The following is a 22,349-nucleotide window of genomic DNA, read 5'->3' on the forward strand; positions in this document are numbered from 1 at the left end:
ACTCTAAAATTGGATGGTCACATAAACTCACCTTAAAGCCCCACTAGTTGGACTCAGCATATCACATCCACTATAGACTTTCAAGAACCATTTATAGTACTCATCTTTAAAAAATGACGGTGCTTTTTCAAAATGTGAATAGGCTTAAATAAGTTACATTCACATTTGCTGTTTATAGAATTGGTATCAGTGTAGCTTCTGAGTTATCCCAAAATATTTTTTAAAAAAGATTTTATTCATGTATTTGACAGAGAGCAAGAGCAGGGGGAGCAGCAGGCAGGGAGAGGGAGAAGCAGGCTCCCCACTGAGCAGGGAGCCCAATACAGGGACTCAATCTCAGGACCCCAGGATCATGACCTGAACTGAAGGCAGATGCTTAACCGACTGAGCCACCCAGATGCCCCCTGAAATATTAACTCGTAACTGTTTCTTCTATTCTCAATTTTAAAAGAAAATCCAAGACTAAGTTACCAAGCAATCTTAAGCATCTTCTATAAACCTATGCTGCTATAAATCATGTGACTAAACACTATTAAAAACAATTCTAAAGAAAACAGGTACATCCAAACCATTGAATAGCAGTCAGCAATAAAATAAACCAACCAATTCATACAAAACCTAGAGGACCCTCCAGGGAATTATGCTGAGGGAAAAAAAGCCAATCCCAAATAGTTATACTTTGTTATACAGCAAAACTTTCTTGAAATGACAAAACCAGATTAGAGGTTGCCCTGGGACAAGGAGGGATCAAGGGTAGAAGCGGGGTGAGTGTGGCCACAAACGGAGCCCACGATCATCCTGGTGATGACCTGTACCTTGACTGTGTCAACGTCAACATCCTGGGTGTCCTAGGAGGCTGCAGGACAGGTCTGGAAAAGTTAATGTTGGGGGAACTAGGCAAAGTGTACACAGGATCTCTCTGTATTACAACCGCATTTGAATCTACAATTATCTCACAATAGAAAGTCTAATTTAAAAAAAAAAAAAGGTAGCTATTCTGAGCTCTCCATCTGTTCAAAAACAGATGGCAGGCTGGATTTGACCCACAGGCTGTAGTAATTTATTGAGTTTAATGCAAACACCTAGAAACACTATGCGTTCATTTAATGGTGTTTGAGATGCTATATGCTGTCAGTTGTTATACTTACTGTAGTGGTTTTCTAGAGGGAGATGTCCATTCACACTCCTGACTTGAAAGGGATACAAACCACGGGTCTGTAACCTCCTCTGGACTTGGTCTTCAAAAGCCTCTGTTCTTGCTTTCCTATCAGCATCCTGAGCTCCGGTCTGCTAAGCCAGTTACCATGCATCTGTTTGCTTCCCCATCTTCCCAGATGTCCTTCCTCTTAATTCCGCTCACTTTCTCTTCGTCCTGGTTCATGGTTTCACTGTTAGGAGGGAGCATGTGCTCAGCTCACTGTCATTAACCAGAGGATTTTACTCAAATAATCATAGTGTGAGCCCACACATCAGCAACACATGCAGTTGTAAGGGTTTTAGCATGACATCTGGCCTTGACATCATTCTTACCCAGTGAAGAACTGGGATGTGGGCATATGCCCAACCCGTGGTTCCTTCATGGGCGGGGACTTAAATCGTCCCACTGGATGTAGCTTAGATGAGCTCTTATCATTATTGCAGGTGGTTAGACTAGAAGGCAGAGGGGGTCAAATCCCCAGCTGAACTTGAAGGAGGAAGTACAGTAAGATATCCTTATTTGGATGTGGAATTTTCTTCAAAATCCTTTTTCTCCTGTTTTTTGTTCTGTTTTGCTAATACCAACATTTGGGGCCCATCCCCAGGTGCAGGCTGGAGTCCTTCTCAGCCACTTAATCAGAATCTATGAGGGTGCTGTGCTGCAGGAAGAGGTAGGAGAGTGAACCAGTAACCCCTGTAGACCTTTCTAGAAATATGCACATTTATAGTTTTATGGAAATGTCCTCTGAGTTCCAGGTAGCAAATTTGAATGTCAGCAACAAGACAAACACCAGCCTGGGGAGATGCTCCTTGGAGGGAGAGCTTCAGATGGGGCAGACTGACAGTGAGGGGGCAAGGACAGCTAAGCACAGAGCTCCCGGGGGCTGTTCGGGAGTGGCTCGGCCTCTGTTTGGGGCCTGTCAGGACGATATGCATCCTGCCTCAGGCCAGGCCACCCACTGAAATAAGGGAAAAGTTGGGATACGACCTTACACCCTTACAGGAGTAGTACATTTCCTCAAGGTCACGACTTACCTTGGATGTTCGAACGACGGGATTAGGAACTACAAAGAACTACTTTGTGTTATCTATTCTGCTTGACATTTTGCAGGATTGACACATTATTGAGGTATGCATTTATAAATGAAGCAAGGACTTACAGCATGTTTTTTAAGTTTTGCCAATTTGACAAGGTAAGATGGGATTCTAATGTTACTGAAACAGAAATACCTTTGTTTATAAAGCTGTGCTTTTCCTCTCCATGGACTTGCTAGACATTTGTATTTTCTTTTGTGAATCAAGTGTTCTCTCACCTATTTGAAAATATTTACTGGTCACCTCTGTTAATTCCTGAGAAAATAGGGTTAACAAGACAAGTTCCTTTCCCATTTCGTTGAGCTCATGATTTAGTGGAAGTAGACAAACATTAAATAAGTGAGTAAGTAACATAATTTTGGCAAATGTTTCTGAAACTTAAAAAAAGCCAAGAATTTGATATAGAAGAGTCAAGTTATTTTATTATGTGGGTCTTCTAAACCTTTATCTTTTATTCACTTGCTCTGTCCTGGGCTGAAAATGGTGGAAAAAAAAAATCTCCACTTACTAGTATGTTTCTCTCTGTCACCCCTGGTACTTCCTGTAATTTCTGTTAAGAAAAACTTGATTCTGGTGCAGGCATTGTGGAAGATAGTATGGAGGTTCTCAAAAAGTTAAAAACAGAACTACCATATGACCCAGCAATTGCACTAATAGCTATTTATCCAAGGGATACAAAAATACTGATTCGAAGGGGTACATGCACCCTGATTTTTCTGGCAACATTATCACCCATGGCCAAACTATGGAAAGAACCCAAATGTCCATCCGCTGATGAGTGGATAAAGAAGAAGTGGTGTGTATAGATACAATGGAATACTATGCAGCCATCAAAAAGAATGAAATCTTGCCATTCACAAAGACGTGGATGGAACTAGAGGGTATTACGTGAAGCAAAATCAGTCAGAGAAAGACAAATACCATATGATTTCACTCATATGTGGAGTTTAAGAAACAAAACAGATGAACATAGAGGAAAGGGGAAAAAGAGAGGGAGGCAAACCATGAGACTGTGTCTGATGGAAAACAAACTGAGGGTTTATGGATGGAGGGAGGTAGAGGGGGAGGGGCTATAGATGGGGATGGGTGTTAAGTCGAGTACTTACATGAGCACCTGTGATGTATGGAAGGGATGAATCACTAAATTGTACCCCTGGAACTAATATTACACTGTATGCTAACTACAATTTTAAAACATACTATATAAATATGTATATATACACACACATACACACACATATACATATACACATATACACACATATATTGAAATTGTTATAAGAAAAATTTAATCATTTCATACATATTCATAATTTTTACATCTCCATCTTGAATTATATACTCTATCATTATCTTTTTTATGTTTTTTGTTCCCATTCAGCTTAACAGTGAGGTTGTGAATACTGCTTTCTTCTTGTTTGCCAATTTCATATTCTATTTCTCGATACAAATATTTAAGGCTATAACTCCTCCCAGCACTGTTAACCGTACTGTCATTTTCTGCCTGTATCACTGATCTACCTTTGCCCATCCTTTTACTTTCAGTGGTCTCAAATCACTTTAAAATGTATCTTCTATATATGATATGTACTTGGGTTTTCCTTATAATCCTACCTGAGGCTATTTCTTTAAATAAGTATATCCAGGCCCCTTACATTTACAGAAAAGACAGCTCTTTGGTTTTGTTTCTGCCATCATTTTACACTTTTTATTTCCATCGATCCCATCGATCCATTTTATATTCCATCGCTTTAAAATAATTTCCAATATGTGACTTACTTCCTTTGCTCATGTAGGTGTTCTGATTGTTTTAAAGGTTTTTATTTTGTCTTACCTTAAGGGGTTACCTTAATTACCTTATTAATTTCCTTTTCATTAGTGTTTATCTAATAACACCATATAAAAACAATGACAGGGGCACCTGGGTGGCTCAGTGGGTTAAAGCCTCTGCTTTCGGCTCAGGTCATGGTCCCAGGGTCCTGGGATCGAGCCCCACATCGGGCTCTCTGCTCAGCCGGAGACCCGCTTCTCTTCCTCTCTCTCTCTGCCTGCCTCTCTGCCTACTTGTGATCTCTGTCTGTCAAATAAATAAAATCTTAAAAAAAAAAAAAAAAAAAAAAATGACAGGGCACCTGGGTGGCTCAGTTGGTTAGGCATCTGACTCTTGATTTTGACTAAAGTCACCATCTCCGGGTCATGAGATCGAGCCCTGGGTCAGGTTCCGTGCTGTCTCTGGGGCCTGCTTGAGACTCTCTCTCCCTCTCCTGCTGCCCCTTGCCTGCTCATGCTTCTCTCTCTCTCAAAAAAGTAAAAAAATGAATGACAAAATAATAGTATGCTTTTACTTCTTCACACTCTCCCTTCCATTAAATTAGCTGGTTGTATTATTTCTACTTAATCTTTCAGTACTTACCCTTATACCTTAAATTATAAACTTAAAATAATTTTTACTCGTAATAATGACAGCAGGAAATTAGAACTCTTAGGCCACTTCTTACCTTCTCCTCCTCCCTCCAACTTCTGTTACAGAACGTTTGTATCTGTAACTTCCACCCTCGATCCTTCTTCGTCTTAGAGCAAATTCTGCTCTTAGTTCCTCCATTTAATCTCCTGTTTGGACTTTATCCTCTTGTAGCTTCTTCACAAAACGCTCATGAGAGATCTATTCCTTAATTTTCCCATGTTTGTGTGCATTACATTCACACAGAAGTGGTAGTCGGATTGATACATTCCTTTACTGGAATGGAGGCTGGTCAGGAATGTGTCTGTTTCGTTCATTGGTATATTTCAATGCCCACAACAGTACCCAGCACCTAGTTGCACCATAAATTTTGTTAAATGGATATACAAAGGAAAAACACAAAAGTGGTCTTGGGTTGGGCTTTTTCCTCTTGAGAATTTTGTCAGCATCAATCTTCTAGTGCTAAATGCAAAAGAGGAGACATCTGAGTTCTGATTTCCACCTCCGTAACAATTTACTTTTAGTTCTCAGCAATCTGACCTTGAGGTGCCTAGGTGTGGTTTGTGTGTGTGTGTGTGTGTGTGTGTGTGTGTGTGTGTGTGTGTGTGTATTGCTTGGAATTATTGACCTTCTTGAATCTGTGGGTTTATATTTTTCATCAAATTTGAAAAATTTTAAGCCAATTTTTATTAATGTTCCATGTGTGCTCTTAAAAAATATTCATTCTCTGTTGAGTGAAAAGATGTGTATTTATCTACTAGATCAAGTTGATTAATTTTATCATTCACATCTTCTATCTCTGCTCTTTGCAGCTGATTTAGCCCTTCCTGAAAGGTGTCTCTTAAAATCTCCCATGAAAACTTTTGATCTATTTCTAGTATGTCCATGGTCACTTGCTTTATCTATTTTGAAGCTATATTGCTAGGAACATACATATCTATGATCAAAATATCATCATTTATGATACTAGTATATGTCATCCTTTGCCCCTTATGGCACGCTCATTTTATAATTGTTTTGCTGATGTTAAAATTATTGCCACGGCCAGTCTGAGAGGACTGAGTGAGGCAGAGAATTTCAATGTTTCTAGAAAATCTGGGTGGATGATTCGGTGGGAAGAACTTCAGCTGAGCCTGTAATGCAGTTTGAAGCAGTGGTATTTCAAGGTGCCAGGGCTTGCAGAAGGAGTCCACAATGGCTTTGTGCATTCACTCCAGTCCACGTGAGCTGATGACTTGTGAGTCAGGCCTAATCCCAAAAGGCTTAACATGCTTTCTCAAAGAGGTGATCAGCATGTAGGCAGCTGTGCTTTGTTTCATTTGGAAAAGGAATATTCCCAGGTAGAGACACGTGTCCTTCCTAGGAAGGTTCAAAGATAGATAGCTTCATACAACAATGGGGAAGTCCACAGCGAGGGAAGGAGAGAGATCCTTACCCATGGCAATACTGAGCATCCCAACGCTCACTCTGGTCTACTTTCCTTAAGTTATTACTCAAGAGCTTAAGGGATTAAAAGCTTTTTGAAAAGACTGGCTCCTTTCCAGAGAACTGGCAGGCCAGGAGATAATACAGATGACCCAATCCAAATACACTGAAGTTGGAGACATTTTCCTTGTGGAATAATGAGAAAATGCTCAGAATAGAAGAGGACACACTGGATACTAATCTGCACAGAGCCCCCTAAGAAAAATTAGGCCTGACGCAGTGGGTGAAGCAAATCCCACATAGTGGGTGAAGCAAATCCCACATACATAAGTGCTCTTCCTTGATCTTGGAAGCCTGGGGATAATGGGACAAGAATCCAGAGGACGGGCAAACCCTCAGCCAGTTCGAGTATAGATATTCTGAAAGGGTCAGAAGGAAACTACTCATATATTTCCTTGATCTTAAGATTTTGTATCTCTTTTATCATGCTTCCCCAAGTCTGTGGCAAGTACTGTAGAGAACATAGAATTAGAGATGGCTCTGGGGTGAGGGGGGTGGATTGCATTCAAAGTAAGGCAGACATCTTCAGGCAGACAGGCCATGTGGGACATTTTCAGTATGAGGTTATAAAGGAACACACACACACACACACACACACACACGCACATATAGTATGATGGTAGACTTCCAAAAAGAAATCTAAGAGCCACTGTTTTCAAGCGATTTCCTTCTCCTTCTACCTCCAACAGGTAAGTAATGATATGAGGTCCTTTGTGGGGGGGAAGGGAAGGATGATCATCCCTTCCCCATCTTCCTAACAACCCTGAGGCAGGGTCCCCAGCTCCAAAGTACAGGTGAGTCTTACCACACACTTCATATTTCCTGAAGGACGCACAGAGGAAAGGTGGGCGTGGGCTGCTCGGTTTGGAACTGTCAGGCTAGGAAGGAAAGCTGGTAGCTTCAGAACCAGGAGACACACAAATACATCTTGGTATCATGATTTTTTAAACCACATCGAGTGACACCATTTAAACCAATGACAATGGTTTCATTTCTATTCCCATTTCTACCCCGATTCCTCTTTGGGAATTTGCTCTTCAAGAAACAGTAGGCGGGTAATGAGGGCCCTGAGAGCCAGGAGCCCAGATCCTGTTGCACAGCCCCAGCACGACTTTCTGTGAAACTCCTAATAAATCATTCAGTTTTGCCTTGAAGCTGCTGAATAACTTGGAATAATGTGAAAGCTGGTGTCTCAAATCATTACCGGCCACCCACCCGGGAGTGGTGTTTACCCTGGGAATCGTTAAATCCCAGCCGCCGTACATTGGCGTCTCCTCCCGGCCAGGAGGTTGTTCACATCAAAGTTGTGTTAACTTTTAAAAAGTCCATTTTCAGCCTGCTTTCACCAAGCCTGTCTGGTAATTGCCTTCTCTTGAAAATCCAGATCAAATCCACTAGGCCCCCTGACAGACAATAAAGAGGAAAACAGTGAGTGGAAATGAGAGCCAGTTGCACCTAAAGGATCTGTTATGTGGTGGCTGGTGGGGTGTCAGCTGGCGTGGAGAGCCTTGGGAGGCAGGCCTCGATGTACGTTCTGTGAGGTCTGATGGGGAGGAAGGGAATGATCACTTACTGAGCATCTACAACGTTCCAGGCGCGATGGCGTGCCCTTTTCCTATTTATCCTCCCAACATCCTCCACATAGCAAAATGAACCCTCCTTAATCGACTTGATCGTGGGTCACCTGCACCTCAGGTTATGGGAGCTGACTGAGGTCATCTGGTGAGAAAGTGGCTGAGTGAGGCATTCCCAGAGCGTGTGCCCTTCTCACACCATACCCCCAAATGTCCTAGGCAAGAATGCCAAAATGTTGTGATCAGGGACCCACAAGACAGATGTTTCCCCTGGATTGCTCCGGGGTTGAGGGTCCTAGCCGGGCAAGCAACAGACGAGAGACTGAGCGGGCTGTTAGATACGCAGTGGACAAAGCTGATCTCACGGCCTGTTGGTCTAAAGATGGCGTCCGAAGATGTTCATGACAACGTTACTGATAAGGGCTGTTCACACACACCTGGGCAGGAAAGGTTTCTTTAGACGGGGAGAGTGGCAAGAAGGAAATCAGTATTTATTAAGAGGCAATGGATCTTAATGACGAAGTGCACAGTCACTGGAGCTGGACTGTCTGGGACAACTCATGTGCTGTCTTGCCGCAAAATGACCCAGTGTGTGCGCCCGAGAGGGTGGCTGGCGTGGGCATGGCAGAGACGGATGGGTGAGGGTGGCCATTTGCTGGCGAGCCGAAACTGGCCAATAGCTTCATGAGGTGCGTGGATTATTCCATTTTTGTGTATGTTGGAAACAGCCCATAACTAAAGCATAAAAACAAACACACCCAGGCTTCTCCACCTACTTGTTGTCAGACACTGACAAGTTTCTTGGCCTGCCTCAGTTTATTCATCTGTAAAATTGGGTACTGATGTCCCTGCCTTCTAGGGCTGTATGAGAAATAAGAGTTAATGCATGTAAAATGCTGAGCTACTGTTACTATTTATAGAGGAACCACTACGCCCTAGGGGCCAGACCTGGCCTTAAAAATTTACTATTTCCAACTGATTCCTCCCATCCACCCCACGAGGCAAGATAACCTCCACTTTCACAAGAGGAAGTGGACTCAGAGGGTTCTGACAATAAAACCTGCATAAAGACCCAGGTTTGCTGGATAAGCCTTGTTTTCTGCCAGACAGCCCACATTCTGAGAAGTGACTTGACCAGTTATTTAAAGACAGGGAAACTGAGACTTGGTAGGCTTCCTGTGTTCTGAGCATAGGCTGGGACTAAACACAGACCAGGCAATCATGTGACACATGGCCCAGGCTCTTTCTAGCAGAGTGGGTGGGCTATCCTTGCAGCAGCCTCCACACCCACTCTTGGGGCAGGAACGGGCACAGCTCTACGTCTCCATGGCTCTGTGGCCACTGTGAGAAACAAGGATGCTTCCTTTTTTTTTTTTCTTTATAGATTTTAAAAATTTATTTATTTGACAGAGAGGGAAAGATTGCAAGTAGGCAGAGAAGCAGACGGGGGAGGGGGGGAAGCAGCCTCCTCAGTGAGCAGAGAGCCCGATGTGGGGCTCAATCCCCAGACCCTGAGATCATGACCTGAGCCGAAGGCAGAGGCTTAACCCACTAAGCCACCCATGCGCCCCAAGGAGGCCTCCTCTTTCCCGTGCACCTGAATGAGCAGGACCCTAGGCTCTGGCCTTCAGTCTTTCCCAGACCACAAGCACTGGGGCTCGGAAGAGAACCAAACAAGGGAGAGAAAAATAGAAACCGAAGAAACGCTATAGGCTAGCCACCTCTGCATCTGATAAATATTTCAGTAAATCTCTTCCCAGGGCCATGGGCACCTGAGCGGGCCCCAGGACACGCAGCATCTCCCCCTGAGGCCAGCTCTCTGTCAGCCCCACTGAGGCCCAGGAAAACGGGACATCAGCTGGGGTCCTTCCTTTCAGTGGCTGTCTCGTCTTCCTGAGAAACTCACTCCAAGGGGCCCCAAGTCCCCAGTAACCGCCTGAGCCATCAGTGAGCAAGTCATGTAGCCACCGTGATTAGAAAAGCACTTCTCTCCCCACAAACCACTCTGTAATCAGCAACGATGGGCGGCCCGACACCCTTACAATAGTCATCACGAATCTGACTTCCAAAAAGGGGTCACTCTATCGGGAACAGGTCTGGGTGCACAATGCCCTCAGAATACAATGCAGAACCTTTCTAGCAGGGCCAATTTGCATCAAAAACTCAGCTGGACTGCAAACAATTTGCATCCTTTCGGCGGGAACAGAACGGAGTCTGACCTTTCCCTCCAGGTCCACTTTCCCGTCGCTGTTGCTAACCGGTATAAAAAGCACTTGTAGTCATATGCCAATTAGAAATCTTCCTTTGCTCAAACAGACCAATTAATGGCACCCTGTCTGCCCCCTCTCAAGAGTCTCTCGATCTTCAACCGATCCAGACAAAAAGCAAAAGCCATCCTGGAAGTGATTCAAGCAGGGAGTGGTGGGGAGGTGAAGGCTGGGGGCGAGGGGTGAGGGGCGAGGAAGGACAGTGCCTCCCAGAGAGCGTGCCCTCTGGAGACACACAGCACCTCCTGGCCCTTCCCTGAGAGCAAGGCCACCTCCTGGCAAAGCAAGATAAACATCCAGTTTAAGGCTATTATCTCCTTTATTCAAAAAATAAATATTTCACTTTTGAGTCGACATATTTCAAATCACATTAAGCACAGAGAAGAAATACAGTCCCTTTGGAAATTGTGAACACGTGTAGGGGAAGAGTCATGTTCTAAACAATGGGGATGGGGTAAGCACTGATTCCAACTGATTCATGACCCAGAAGATTCCTCCTCTCACCAGGTTGAGCTACACATCGATTTCAGGAGCGAGAAAGAAACACACACACACACACACACACACACACACTGCTTTGAAGTCTGAAAGGCACATGAAGTGGACCATAAGGTGTATGGCACGCTCACTGATAAGACGTTCCCTATTCCCTCCCAGGGAAATTGGAGAAACTTTAATCAAGTCAAAGACCAGAGAAGACAGGGTGCTCCAGCTTAGAGCTCAGCATCAGGAAAACCTCTGAATACGAAAGACACTTCTCTTTTGCTTTCCCCCTCCCGGGCTTCGGCTCCCTGCTGGGGGAGTTCACTCCATGCGCTCACTCAGTGATGGTGGGACGCGTGGCCACGTACACGAACACCACGATCAGGAGCACGACCACGGCCAGCGTGGGCAGCACCACTGTGGTGATCTGCTGCCGGGCCTCCTGCATGGCCTGCTTCCGCTCCTTCTTGTCCTTGGACGTCTCCTTCTTGGGCTTCCCTTTGAGCTGCCGCATCTTTCCTGGGCAATGTTGGCAGGGTGTGTCTGGAGAGGCTTTGGAAGGAAGGGCCACGCTCCTCTGGTCAAGGCACTGAACCTCCTGGGGAGAGAACAATGATTATAAATGAATGGGGGGGGGGAGGGAAAAGAAACTATAAAGGGAAAGGCAACTGCTAGCCTGCAGCTCAGAAGACAAGGTTGGGAGGAACAGGAGGACTCACGCGACAGTAGTCAGCCCCTCTGCATAGCAGGTGTGGGGGTGAGCTGGATGTACCCTGGGGTCCCAGGCCCCTGGGCAAATGCAGAGTGGGTCTCCCGCCTACTCATACAGGGCTCTGCACACGTGTGACATGGGAGGCCTGGAAAGCATGCGGTCTCCACTCAGAGGAGAGGGAGCACCTGCTTTCCTCACTGTTCCAAGGACCACAGCCTCCCCAGCCAAGCTTTAGTGGCAAGCTGCTGGCCACCTGCGGACTCCAGGCACGTGGCTCCCTCCTGCCCAAGCCCCGGGCCTGATCATAGGCCAGCTCAGCCTCCTGGCAGCTGCAGTGAGCCCAGAGGCACAGGCTTCTCCATCTCTGGCCTGGCTCATCCATCTATCACCTTCCTGAGTACCTCCTCTGTGCGGGCGACTGCTCGAGGAGCTGCGGACAAGGTGGACCACCCTGTTGCACCCTCATGGCGTGCATGGTCTGGGGGTGCCCCACGGCTTGCAGACAGAGTGGAGATACGGGTCAGACAGACAACAGAGGCCGGGTGAGCCTGCAGGCCGGCTGCCCACTCACACTGGGATTCTGGTACATTCCATGCCCCGAGGAGGTGCTCAGGGGAACGAAGCCGTGCTATCAGGGGCCTGGGAATGAATTACAAACCGGTGAGGAACTAAAGAGCAACAGCTTCAGACAAGTTGGATTCTTAGCTTCGAGCAACAGCAATCCTTTGGCTGCAGACGAGATCGCGAAGATGGCTGGCACCTCTCAGGGTCCCCAGAAAGGCCAGGGCACCAGGCTCAGGAAATGAGCAGGACAAGGGAGCCGGTGCGGCCATAACCAGAGGCCAGCTCACACCGGGTCACCACTCGGGCACCATCACTGGAGCAAGAGGTGCTGAGGCCACCGCCGCTGTCCCTGGAGACCAGGCAGAGCCGCTGTCACTGTCCAGGTGAACTGTCCGGCGTGTGGCTTCTCTGTACCACCAGCTCCCCGGCACATCACTCTCACCAAGCTGAGGCCCAATAGGCCCCCAGCCCAGCCTTTGAGTCTCTACAGTAGGTGGAATGTTCTCTAAACTCCACAAAGAGGTAGAGGCTGGGCACCAAAGGAGACATCTGTCCATCGCAGTATCCTGGGACTAGCATGGTTAGAGGCTCTTGGAGGCAGAAGGGAGGTTCCTGCCATGACTCCTCTGACAAAGGGACTTCTGTGACACGATCTCGTGTGTGCGGTTTTGTCCCAGGGCAGTGGGTGGTCTGTCACCATGCTGACGAGGAAGATGGCACTTACACCTAAGTGACCATGTTAAATGGCAGAATCTGGAAGGGGAATCCTGAGACAGAAGAGGTCTCATAGGGAGACCTAACTGTTGGCAGAGGGATCCTCGTGTCCTACCACTCTTCTCATCACATATGGGCCCTGGGATTTTTGTCTGGATTACCCACATTGGGCAGAGTTTCTTATAGTGCAAGGTGACTAATTTTTTTTTAATTTTTTTAATTTATTTGACAGAGAGAGATCACAAGCAGGCAGAGAGGCAGGCAGAGAGAGAGGAGGAAGCAGGCTCCCTGCTGAGCAGAGAGTCCGATGCGGGGCTCGATCCCAGGACCCTGGGATCATGACCTGAGTCAAAGGCAGAGGCTTTAACCCACTGAGCCACCCAAGAGCCCCGAGGTGACTAATTTTCATGCACTGGGATGGCATAAGGCCAGCCAATGGCAAATATTAAAGTTCGGAGCAGCCCAATTTGGCAAGTATACAATTTTCATTAGGCTTCTAAAAATACTCACTAGTACTCTTTGAACACCTGACAAGCGTAGGAACCCCTGTCTTTACCAGTTCTCCTTTTTAAGTCTTTTCCAGAACATTCAGACAGACCTAGGGTCAAACACGGGACATACCACTGACTGTATGAACAGCTGCAGGCAAGTCCCTTCGCCTCATTGGGCCTCACTGTCACGGGCTGAACAATCTGAGCAGCTTCTGACCGTGAGGACCAGAAAAGGCACATGACCATGGTGTTCTGGCCACCCAAAGAGGCACAAAACGGGCCATGAGCCAGATGGAGCAGCTTCCTCTCCCCACTACTCACCTACCTGCCACCCCGAGCGGCCTTCCTGAGTGTCTCTAAGTCCCCACTACCCTCACCACCCCAAGGAGAGGCTAAGAATGGTGGTGTGCCCTCACAGGGCCTAGCGAGGACAAGACAAAAACCTGTAACAGGGTGCGTGGCGTGGAGAAGGCACTCGATGCCCATTAGCTGAGGGGACTAGGGCTGACCCCAATAGCCTGGGAGTCAGATGGAACAGGCTCAGTGTCCTGTTCGAGAGGTGAGGAGACCAAGGAGCAAGAGAAAAACTGTGCTGTCACTGGTCGCCCAGTTTGTGGGAACAGCATCATCGGGGGCAGCCTCCCCCATCGGCTGGGAAACCGTAGTTGCTCCCTCCTCATCCTGGCCTCATGGAACTGTTTAAAAAGACACACGCCATTAGCAGCCCTCCGATGCGCAGCTTTTCCCCCGTGGAGTCAATGGGCTGTCAGGTCAATGAGAAACGAAGGACCTGGTTGCTGCTCACAGGACCCTTCCTGGGCCGGGCCGCGGGCAGGCAGCTCCAGGAGCCCAGTGTTCACAAGGGCCCTGGCTGCTCTGACTGACGGCACGGGCCCTCACTTTGGTCCTCCTCCATCAGCGGCTGTCTGCGCCCCCCCCACGTCAGCATTCACAGACAGCAGCCTCCATGGTGACCGGCTCTTGACATCTGTGAGAAGCATTCAGCAGTTCCTGGAGGCTTAGAGAAAAGGCCTCAAGGTGCCGGGGACAGTATGGTCCAGTCAGGATTTTAAGGACAAACACGCAGGTCTGGACTCTGGGCTCTCCAGCAGGCAGCCTCCCTGATATCACTCACTGATGCCGTGGGCGTCAAACCACAGCCCCATGCTCATTCTGGGGCCAGGAATCAGGGAAAACATCTCTGAGATGACACCAGAGGAGAGGGAAGGGGACCAGCCAGGTCGAAAGTGGGGTACGATAGCAGAAGGAGTGGAAGGAACAGGGAGGAGAGTGGCAGACAGACCAGGAGAAGGCAGCCGAGGCCTGGTCATCCGAGGGCTCACAGGCCACGGTAAGGAGCCACGTTTTCATCCCAAGAGCAGCACAAGGCCCTGAAGGGCCTCACACAGGGAGGTACAGGCTTTTAAAAAGCTCCCTCTGGCTGGTCTATGATAAATAATAAATAACATAAATTTATTTTTATATATTTATATAAATAAAAGTATTTATTTACATTCTAAGTAACATAAATAAATAAATAAATAAATAAATAAATAGGGAAGCCCCCGGAATGGACCAGGATGGAGGGGGATGGCTCTACCTGGGGGACAGAGTGGCGACAGCGAGGCGGGTGGAGTCAGGCCATACTTTGGGGGCACAATTGTCAGGCCCTACTTATACACTGGATGTCACCTGAGAGGAAAAGGGGGTAAAATCACAGGTGAAACTAAAGTTTGGAGCTTGAGCAACTGGCTGAGTGGAGATCCTGCTGAGGTAGAAGGCGCAGGGCTAGGGGAAGGGGTGGATTTGAGAAAGAACAGTAGGTGCTCTGTTTACACCTACCCAGGGCGAGGATGCCTGCTGGACATTGTCCTGGAAATCCCAAGGAGGCAGCTGGAGACATGAGTCAGGAGCTGGGTCTGGGCTGCAGATCTATATTCAGAAGTGATCAGCTATCGGACAAGGTGAGCTCACTGCAGGCAAGGCAGATGGAGGAACGGGCCCAGCCTGGGACCCCGCAGCACCAGTCAGAGGGCAGAGAGGACAGGGAAGATCAAGCAAAGAAGCCTGGGAGAGGCAAGTGAAGGGGAGAAACAGAATAGAAAGTTCTGGGGACCATGACAGTCAAGAAGGGCACTGCTTCTGAACACCCGTGATAACATGAAGATCTGACAAGTGACTTCGGTGAAGCGAGAGGGGAGGGTTCAGACCAGGGCAACTACAGCGTCGTCCACAAACAGTTGCTCATCTGAGAAGAGAGGAGTCTGTGCCCGGCTGCAAATGAACACTATGCTTCCTTCATTGACAAAGTTTTGGCATGAAAAAAAGTCAGTGGGACTAAATCAGGCATCATGCCCAGCAGACGGGCATTCTGGAGCAAGCTCCCAAATCCTGGACCGACTCGTGATTACTGTTTCCCACGCCAGCACCTTGACCAGCATGCGTCCCGACAGCTGGGGTCTGAGGTCCTGCGGGAAGCATGTGTGCAGCCAGGACAGGCACTGGAGGGCTCCAGCAGATCGGGGAGAACCCCAGTGCCGAAAACCTGGGGACACCTGTGGGAGCAAGCTGAGGGCCCTGAAGGGCTGCGTGGCCCTTGAGAGATGCCAAGGCACAACTTCAAATCCAACAGGAGGCAAGCAAGGAAGACAGGGACAGGTGGAGGCACGTCTGTGCCATGTGGTAGGAATGAGAGGCTTGGACTTTGTCCAGGAAACAGGAAAGTCTGTGAAGCTGGGCGGTAAGCTTGAGGAAAGAGCAGGCATGAAATAACCATTTGTGGGGGTGGCGGTTAGAAAAGCCAACTTAGCAGAAACACATGAGCCCTTCTGGCTGAAGTTCGTATATACTTCATGTCTGGGCCCTGCCTCCTTCTGAACCATCTGACGACTACCTCACCACGTGCTCTGGCCTCAGCTCACTGGAGCAGGTGAGGTGGCCCACAGGGCACGGCTGTGGCTGTGGCACCCAGGCTTGGCCAGGACCTCTGAAGTGTGTGGCTTGCCTCAAAAAAAAAAAAAAAAAAAAAAGAGCTGGGTCAACCAGCCTCTAGCTCAGAAATCTATGCTAAGAAACATTAAGAGACACTGAAGTTGGACAATCGCACAGATGTCTGATGCCTGGGGAGCCATCTGATGCCACGTGCAGAAGACACCAGAGAAAGCCGGGCTGGGGAGAGCAGACGGAGGCAGGGGGGACTGTGCTTCTGTCCTTCTCATGGAGTCCCTCTACGGCCCCGCGCTACAAGGCTCTCATCCTTCCAGGACACTGGCATGTTTCCACCTTCTGGTTGTCAATACCTATTTTCCCTGTGCTAGCTTCCAGCAGAAAGAGCCCTGGCTTGTAGTAACTGTTCCAGCTTCAGCCACGACGAGTCCAAAGTCCTGTCTCTGTGAGTGGCAGAGTCCAAGGTCAATCCTGCGTCTGACTCCAAAGGCTGAACAGTCGCTGTCCCCCTGTGCCCCCCGCCCCCCATCTCCCTGACCCACTCCCCACTCTGGGGTCACATCGTCACTTACCAGCCCCTCACAGAGAGGAAACCGAAGACAAAGCTCGCACTGCGCCGTCTGGCTTCTTCCCAGCAAGTCACGCAGGCAGGAAGGAGAAGCCACTAGAGCCGTTCCAGCCTTACCACTGCGACTGCCACCTGGTCCCCCCTGCTGGCTCCAGCTCCCCTAACCCGGGAAACGGAAGACTTCACAAACACTTGAGTCCCGCCCGGTTCTAATGAAACTCCACCTGCTTTGCCCCTCCCCCACCAAGGCCAGTCCCTGGCAACTGGTCAGCACTGCAACATTCCGACTGGTTCCCAGTGTCTGGGTGGGAGGCAGGGAGGCAGACAGCAAGGGGTGGGGACACAGCCCTTTTGTACAGAATCGTTTCTCTGGGGATAGCCTTCCAGTGATTGTTACATATCTGTGTGTGTGTGTGTGTGTGTGTGTGTGTGTGTGTGTGCATATACTCCTGTGGATACATGCTTATTAAGTTCTTAATGGGTATCCTTCTCAGGTTAGAACACATAGTATACATATAGCGTTGATCCCTAATAGAGAAACAGCCGGGAGCAGAGGTAAGAACCAGGGCAGGAAACCAGGTCTGAGCCTCAGCTCGGACAGCATGGCCTGGCCTGGTGACAGCGTTAAGTAGCTTCAAACTGTGTCAATGATACCCACACATCCCCGCACAATCAAGGGGAGTAGGAAAACCGGGCCCTGGCAGTGCTCCCCACGAGAGACGGCTCCCCCAGGAAGACCACCAGCCTAGTTTCCACTCTGGTCGCCTTTTCTCCGGTGCCACGGCCTTCCTTCTCTGGAAAAGGTAGCCCCGTCAGATGATCGCGGAGTAAATGGCTGCATCTTTGTCCTCCTTGAAAACCAGGCATGCCGATGAATGAACAACACGTTTGAAGGGCGTTTGTAGGGGGATGTCTACCACCCTCTCCCTGTGGCTGCATCATTACCCTAACAGGAGGCACTAGGAGGGCTGACCCACTTCGTGCCCCATGCTCTGAGACCAGGAAAGCTGTCCTGGGTTCGGGGAATCACAAATTGTGTGCCTGAGAGCCTCAGCTCTGTGGTTCAAGTCTGCCTGCTTCATTTTATGCCCCTGGTATTTAGCCATAACGGGCCTGTGATTACTTCACTCAAGTCTGCCGCAGAATGGGGGCAGGGGGTGGGCAGGCTGCCAGGAGAATTGTGCAAGATGGGCCTCCTGACACCCGCTAAGCACCTGCTGATAACGTGAGCATCTTCCCCGGGAACACAGACATGAACACACAGTGACAGCCATGGGCCCATGTGCTCCAGCTGTCCCCTCCCGCCTGCCCCCCAGCTGCTGACAGGCCACAGAGGTCGGAGGGGGAGCTTTCCACCTGATACAGGGTGGAGGGGGAGATCAGAGCTACTGACAGACAGAAGCCAATGGACACACACACACACACACACACACACACACACACACATGCACGTAGTTCTCTCACCAGGTGCAGAAGGGAGGAGGTAGGTAATCTGGTGGAGATAATATTGGCTATTCCTGAACAAAAACCCAAGAAGGCAAAAGAGCCTTCGGGCAGCTTGCTAAATAACACAGATATGAAAAGCTAGTTCTTGCTCAACTAGCTAAGCCCTGTCCCTCCAGCACACTGGGGTTTACAAGTGCCTTCCTGTGCATGACCCATGTCATCCCCACGGTAACTGTGCACTTTACATGTTATGGTCCTTATTTAACAAGGAGAAGGAGCGGATGGAGCAGTGAAGCTCATGTCAGCATTTCCTCCCTTGTCCTGGCACTTCTAGGGTCTGTGGCCCTGGGCAAGTAACTCCCAGACTTCCAATTATTCTATCTATAAACCAGGGATAAAAGTACCTGTCATTCAAATATGTTTTGAGCACCTAGTGTATGTCAGGGGATAGAACGGGGATACAGCTAGGAACAAGACAGGCAGAATGCTGCCTCTGGGTAGTTGATGAGGACACGGGGAGACAGGCAACCAACAGATGAACAGAATCTGGGTCAGATGATGCTATGTGTTGTAGAGAAGAGAAAGGGGAGGGGTGGTACAGAGGCAGCACACTGAGAGTAATCCGACAAGGAAGGCTTCCTGAGAAGGTGACTTTGGACCAGAGACTCTAGGAAGTGCAGAAGTGATCCCTGCAGATTCTCGGGAAGACATTCCAGACAGGGCAGGGCATGTGCAAAGGCCCAAGGGTAGCTCCCACCCCACTACCAGCGTGTCTGAGAGGCAGCACAGTGGCCGGCAGGGCTGGAGAGGGCAGAAGAGAGTGTGCACAGGTGAGGCCAGAGAGGGAGCCGGGAGAGGGTGAAATGGGGGCTTGGCCAAGAATTAAAAAGAGCACCACTGGACAACTGGCTGCAGGGACAGGGCTGAGGCAAGGAGACTGGTGAAGGTGCTTGGGCGTCATTCAGGTGAGATGTGGTGGCATGGTCCAGGGAGGGGGCAGATGTGGTGAAAAATGGTCAGACCCTGAGTGCACTGGGAAGGCAGAGTCTGTGTGATTTAGCAGCACACTGGAACTGGAGTGTGAAAAAAGAAACAAACTAAAGCCCAAGGATGTGGAAGAATGGAGGGGCCGCTGAGACATGTGGGGACGAGGCCAGGAGGGCTGAGTGGGGGTGTGGGAAGCTGGGATGCATCACGCTGGAGATCCTAGTGGAGTCAGCGAGCAGGCAGTGGGATGGAGGAGGCTGGCAGGGGTGCAAGCCGGGCTGGGGCAGGAACATGGAGCTGTCGGCACTGAAAGCCATGAGGTTGGCTACTGAGCACAGACAGGGACACAAGCCAGGGCCACAGCCCTGGGGTGATATAATGCTGAGATCTGGGAGGACAGTAGAGGAACCAGCAAGACAGACTGGAAATGTGTGAAAGGAGGAAGACCAGGAAGAGTAAGGTGTCCTGGGAAGCAAGTGCAGAAAGTGCTCCAAAATTTGGTTACGAGTAGGTTTTGGGGGAGAGGTGAGGAAGGGGCAGTGATAGGAGTATGTCCCAGAGGGGAAAGGGGCAGAGAGGATGTAGGCAACTCTTCTCAGGACAGGGCTCGGGGGCCAAGCATGGGACCTCGGGCAAGGTGCTCCATCTTCCCGGGCCTCTGATTTCTCATCTGAGAAATGGGGATAAAAATCCTACCCCATGAACTGAGGAGAATAATGACTGGTACATGCTTACATACTACAGAAGGTTAGAAGCGCCAGCAACACCACTCTGTATTATTAAAAGAGGGTCAGAATTCGGGGCTATGAGGACAAGAGTTTTGCTCTATGTGTTAGGTAGTTAAGGCAGCTACAGAATGGTCGTATCACGGGAGAAGCACACCAGGACAAGGAAGAAAAAAGAAGAAGTAGCCCTCGGGGCAGACAGAGCGGGTCCGGAGCCACCAGCATGGTCCTGGGAGCAAGTCTAAGTTCTCACGCATCCACCACTGAGTGTGCGTGAAACAGGAAAAAGGTCATCACCTTAGGAGGCAGGAAGGCGGAGGTGAGTGAGAAGCTATGACACAGTTGTCCCCAAGGGGGACAAAGGGCACAGAGGACTATTGTGAGACCGCAGCAGCACAGAGCATACCTAGCACACCTGTAGCCACAGGTCACAGACCTTAAAGCAAGAAGAGTCTGGGGCGCCGGGGTGGCTCAGTTGGTTGAGCAACTGCCTTCACATGAGATCACAAAAGCAAAGCGCTTGGCATCGGCCCCGGCATCCCAAACCCCGCTGCTGCTCAGGGGGCTCACATGCATCCCCCCTGCCATGCCCGCCTCCCCTCCGTCCCCAACACACACACAGCTGAGGTTCTGGGGGCCCTGTGGATGCTCTACTCCATTCCATCTTTGCAGCCGTGTCCCTCTTTTCTGTTCAAGTGATGGTCACGTTTCTCAGGACAACATGTGACAAGATGAGACCTCTCCTGCTGGCCTCCAGGGAAGAAAAGATGCCCCCATGAAGGCAGGCAGGCCGGCCCCACAGGCTCTTCCCAAGAACCAGTGACAGAAGAGGCTCTACCAGCTCCGAGACTGGGCCCTTCTCACACAGCCCACAGAGGCAGCCAGACGCGAGGCAGGGCCTTTGATGGCTCCTGTCATCTCACTGGGGACAGCCCACTGTCCTTCCTTACTGGGGAGTCAGAGAGACATGCACAGTGACCAGCAACTGTGTTCCAGCACAGCAGCTTGGTTTAAAACCAGCTGACCTGAAGCAAAGCCAATCACAGAGAGGACAAGACAACAACAACTACTACTCAAGCGAAAAGAAGTAATTTGAAATTCCTGCAAGAGGGTTGAGAACAGTGGCTTTTGAGTGCAGAGAAAGCAACCTCGTTAACAGCAGTGCACACCACACAGCCTGAGACCGAAGTTCTACAAGGGAACACGGAGGCTTACGATGAGTAGCCATCTTGTTTCATGTCATGAGAAAAGACGTCCACTGAGATCCACTAATCTCCCAGTCAGTTTACTGGCTGTGAGCCACAGCTGATAAACACTGGTTTGAGAAGACCTCCCCAACAGTAAGGGCCACTAAACAGTTAAATCACGTTTCCCAGTGGAGTTGTGCCAACACGGGGTCCAGAGGTCAAAGACCCTAAGCTGTGCACTGAAAAATCCTGGTTCAGTTGTGCTCTGGAAGGCAGAGCCTGAACGGATGGCAGAAGCCTCCTACTTTGGGAAGAGGAAGCTCTCTGTCTCTAGGGGGATCCAAGAGAAGAATGGGACGGGATTCAGAAATCAGATGGAAGAGATGGACCTGGGTTCTGCTGCTACGAGTCTTCTCCAACCTTGATGAGACCCAGGCTGTTGGGGAATGAAAGGTAAGCCACAGGTCATGTCTGCGAGCACTCAGTAAGGCTGCGGCTCCTCGGAGAACGTCACTCCTTAAATGGCAGTTCCATGTCCAAACCTGTAGGCTCCCCACTTCATCTGCTGCTCACTTAGGTACTGGAAGCCAGCAGGTACTAGCAGTAAGCGTTGCTAATTTCGCCCTTTGTTAATGAGAGTTCAACTCTCTGACGGTGCAAGACTCAGGCAAGGTTGGGGGGAAATTCATGAAACATGCAGTTGTATGCACCGTTTCTTTGGTTTGGGTTTTGGTTTTTTTAAGGCAGCGCTTCGCTCTCAAATACGTGCATCTCAAATACGACAGAGGCAAGTGAACACTGGTCTGCGGAGGCCAGGGCTGGGCCGGAGCCTGCGGTGGCTGTCACTGAATGCTGACTGTGTCCCCACGACCGAGGTTCTACTGTGTCACAGCCTCCCACCTGAGAGGCGGGAACTGAGATCTGGGGCCGGTATGTCCCTTGCCCAGGACCACAAAGCAATTAAGTGGTGGGACAGATTCAAACCCCGACAGTCAGGTTCCAGAGCCCTGCTCTTACCCACTAAGCCATGCCATTCTGAATTCTCCTCCAGCAGATGTCCATATTCGTTTCGGTATCTGTTTTTTTCTTTAAGGATTTATTTATTTATTTTACAGAGAAAGAGACAGAGAGGAAGAAAGAGAGAGCGGGAGAAGGGGCAAAGGGAGAAAATACCCAAGTAGTCTCCCACTGAATACAGAGCCCGACACAGGGCTCAATCTCGTGACCCAGGAGATCAGGAACTAAGCAAAAACCAAGAGCCAGACACTTGACCGAGTGAGTCACTCAGGCACCTCTCAATGTTCTTTAAATGTTATTTCCCCCACATCTTTGGGTGAAGCGTGACCCCAAGGAAGACGTCCCACATGCCCCCCCCCCCCCGGGCTCTGCCCGCACACTGGCATACTCTGCAGCACCCCAGGAACACAGGACCACAACCTGCTGGGAC

At 49.3% G+C, this 22,349-nt stretch overlaps 1 protein-coding gene across 7 annotated transcripts in view; it reads right to left on the bottom strand.

Annotated features, from left to right (window-relative positions):
• Positions 1 to 10,385: 10,385 nt before the first annotated feature.
• The window catches only part of SMCO4 (single-pass membrane protein with coiled-coil domains 4), a 58,969-nt gene continuing 47,005 nt past the window's right edge, over positions 10,386 to 22,349 (bottom strand). For all 7 annotated transcript variants that reach the window (XM_046016976.1, XM_046016975.1, XM_046016977.1 and 4 more), the window contains one exon: positions 10,386 to 11,160. In XM_046016976.1, coding sequence (XP_045872932.1) covers positions 10,897 to 11,076 — 180 coding nt within the window. In that variant the 5' untranslated portion in view covers positions 11,077 to 11,160 and the 3' untranslated portion in view covers positions 10,386 to 10,896. The remainder of the gene's footprint in view (positions 11,161 to 22,349) is intronic.

This window comes from Meles meles, chromosome 8 (genome assembly GCF_922984935.1).
Source record: "Meles meles chromosome 8, mMelMel3.1 paternal haplotype, whole genome shotgun sequence".
In the NCBI taxonomy this organism is placed as follows: Eukaryota; Metazoa; Chordata; class Mammalia; order Carnivora; family Mustelidae; genus Meles; species Meles meles.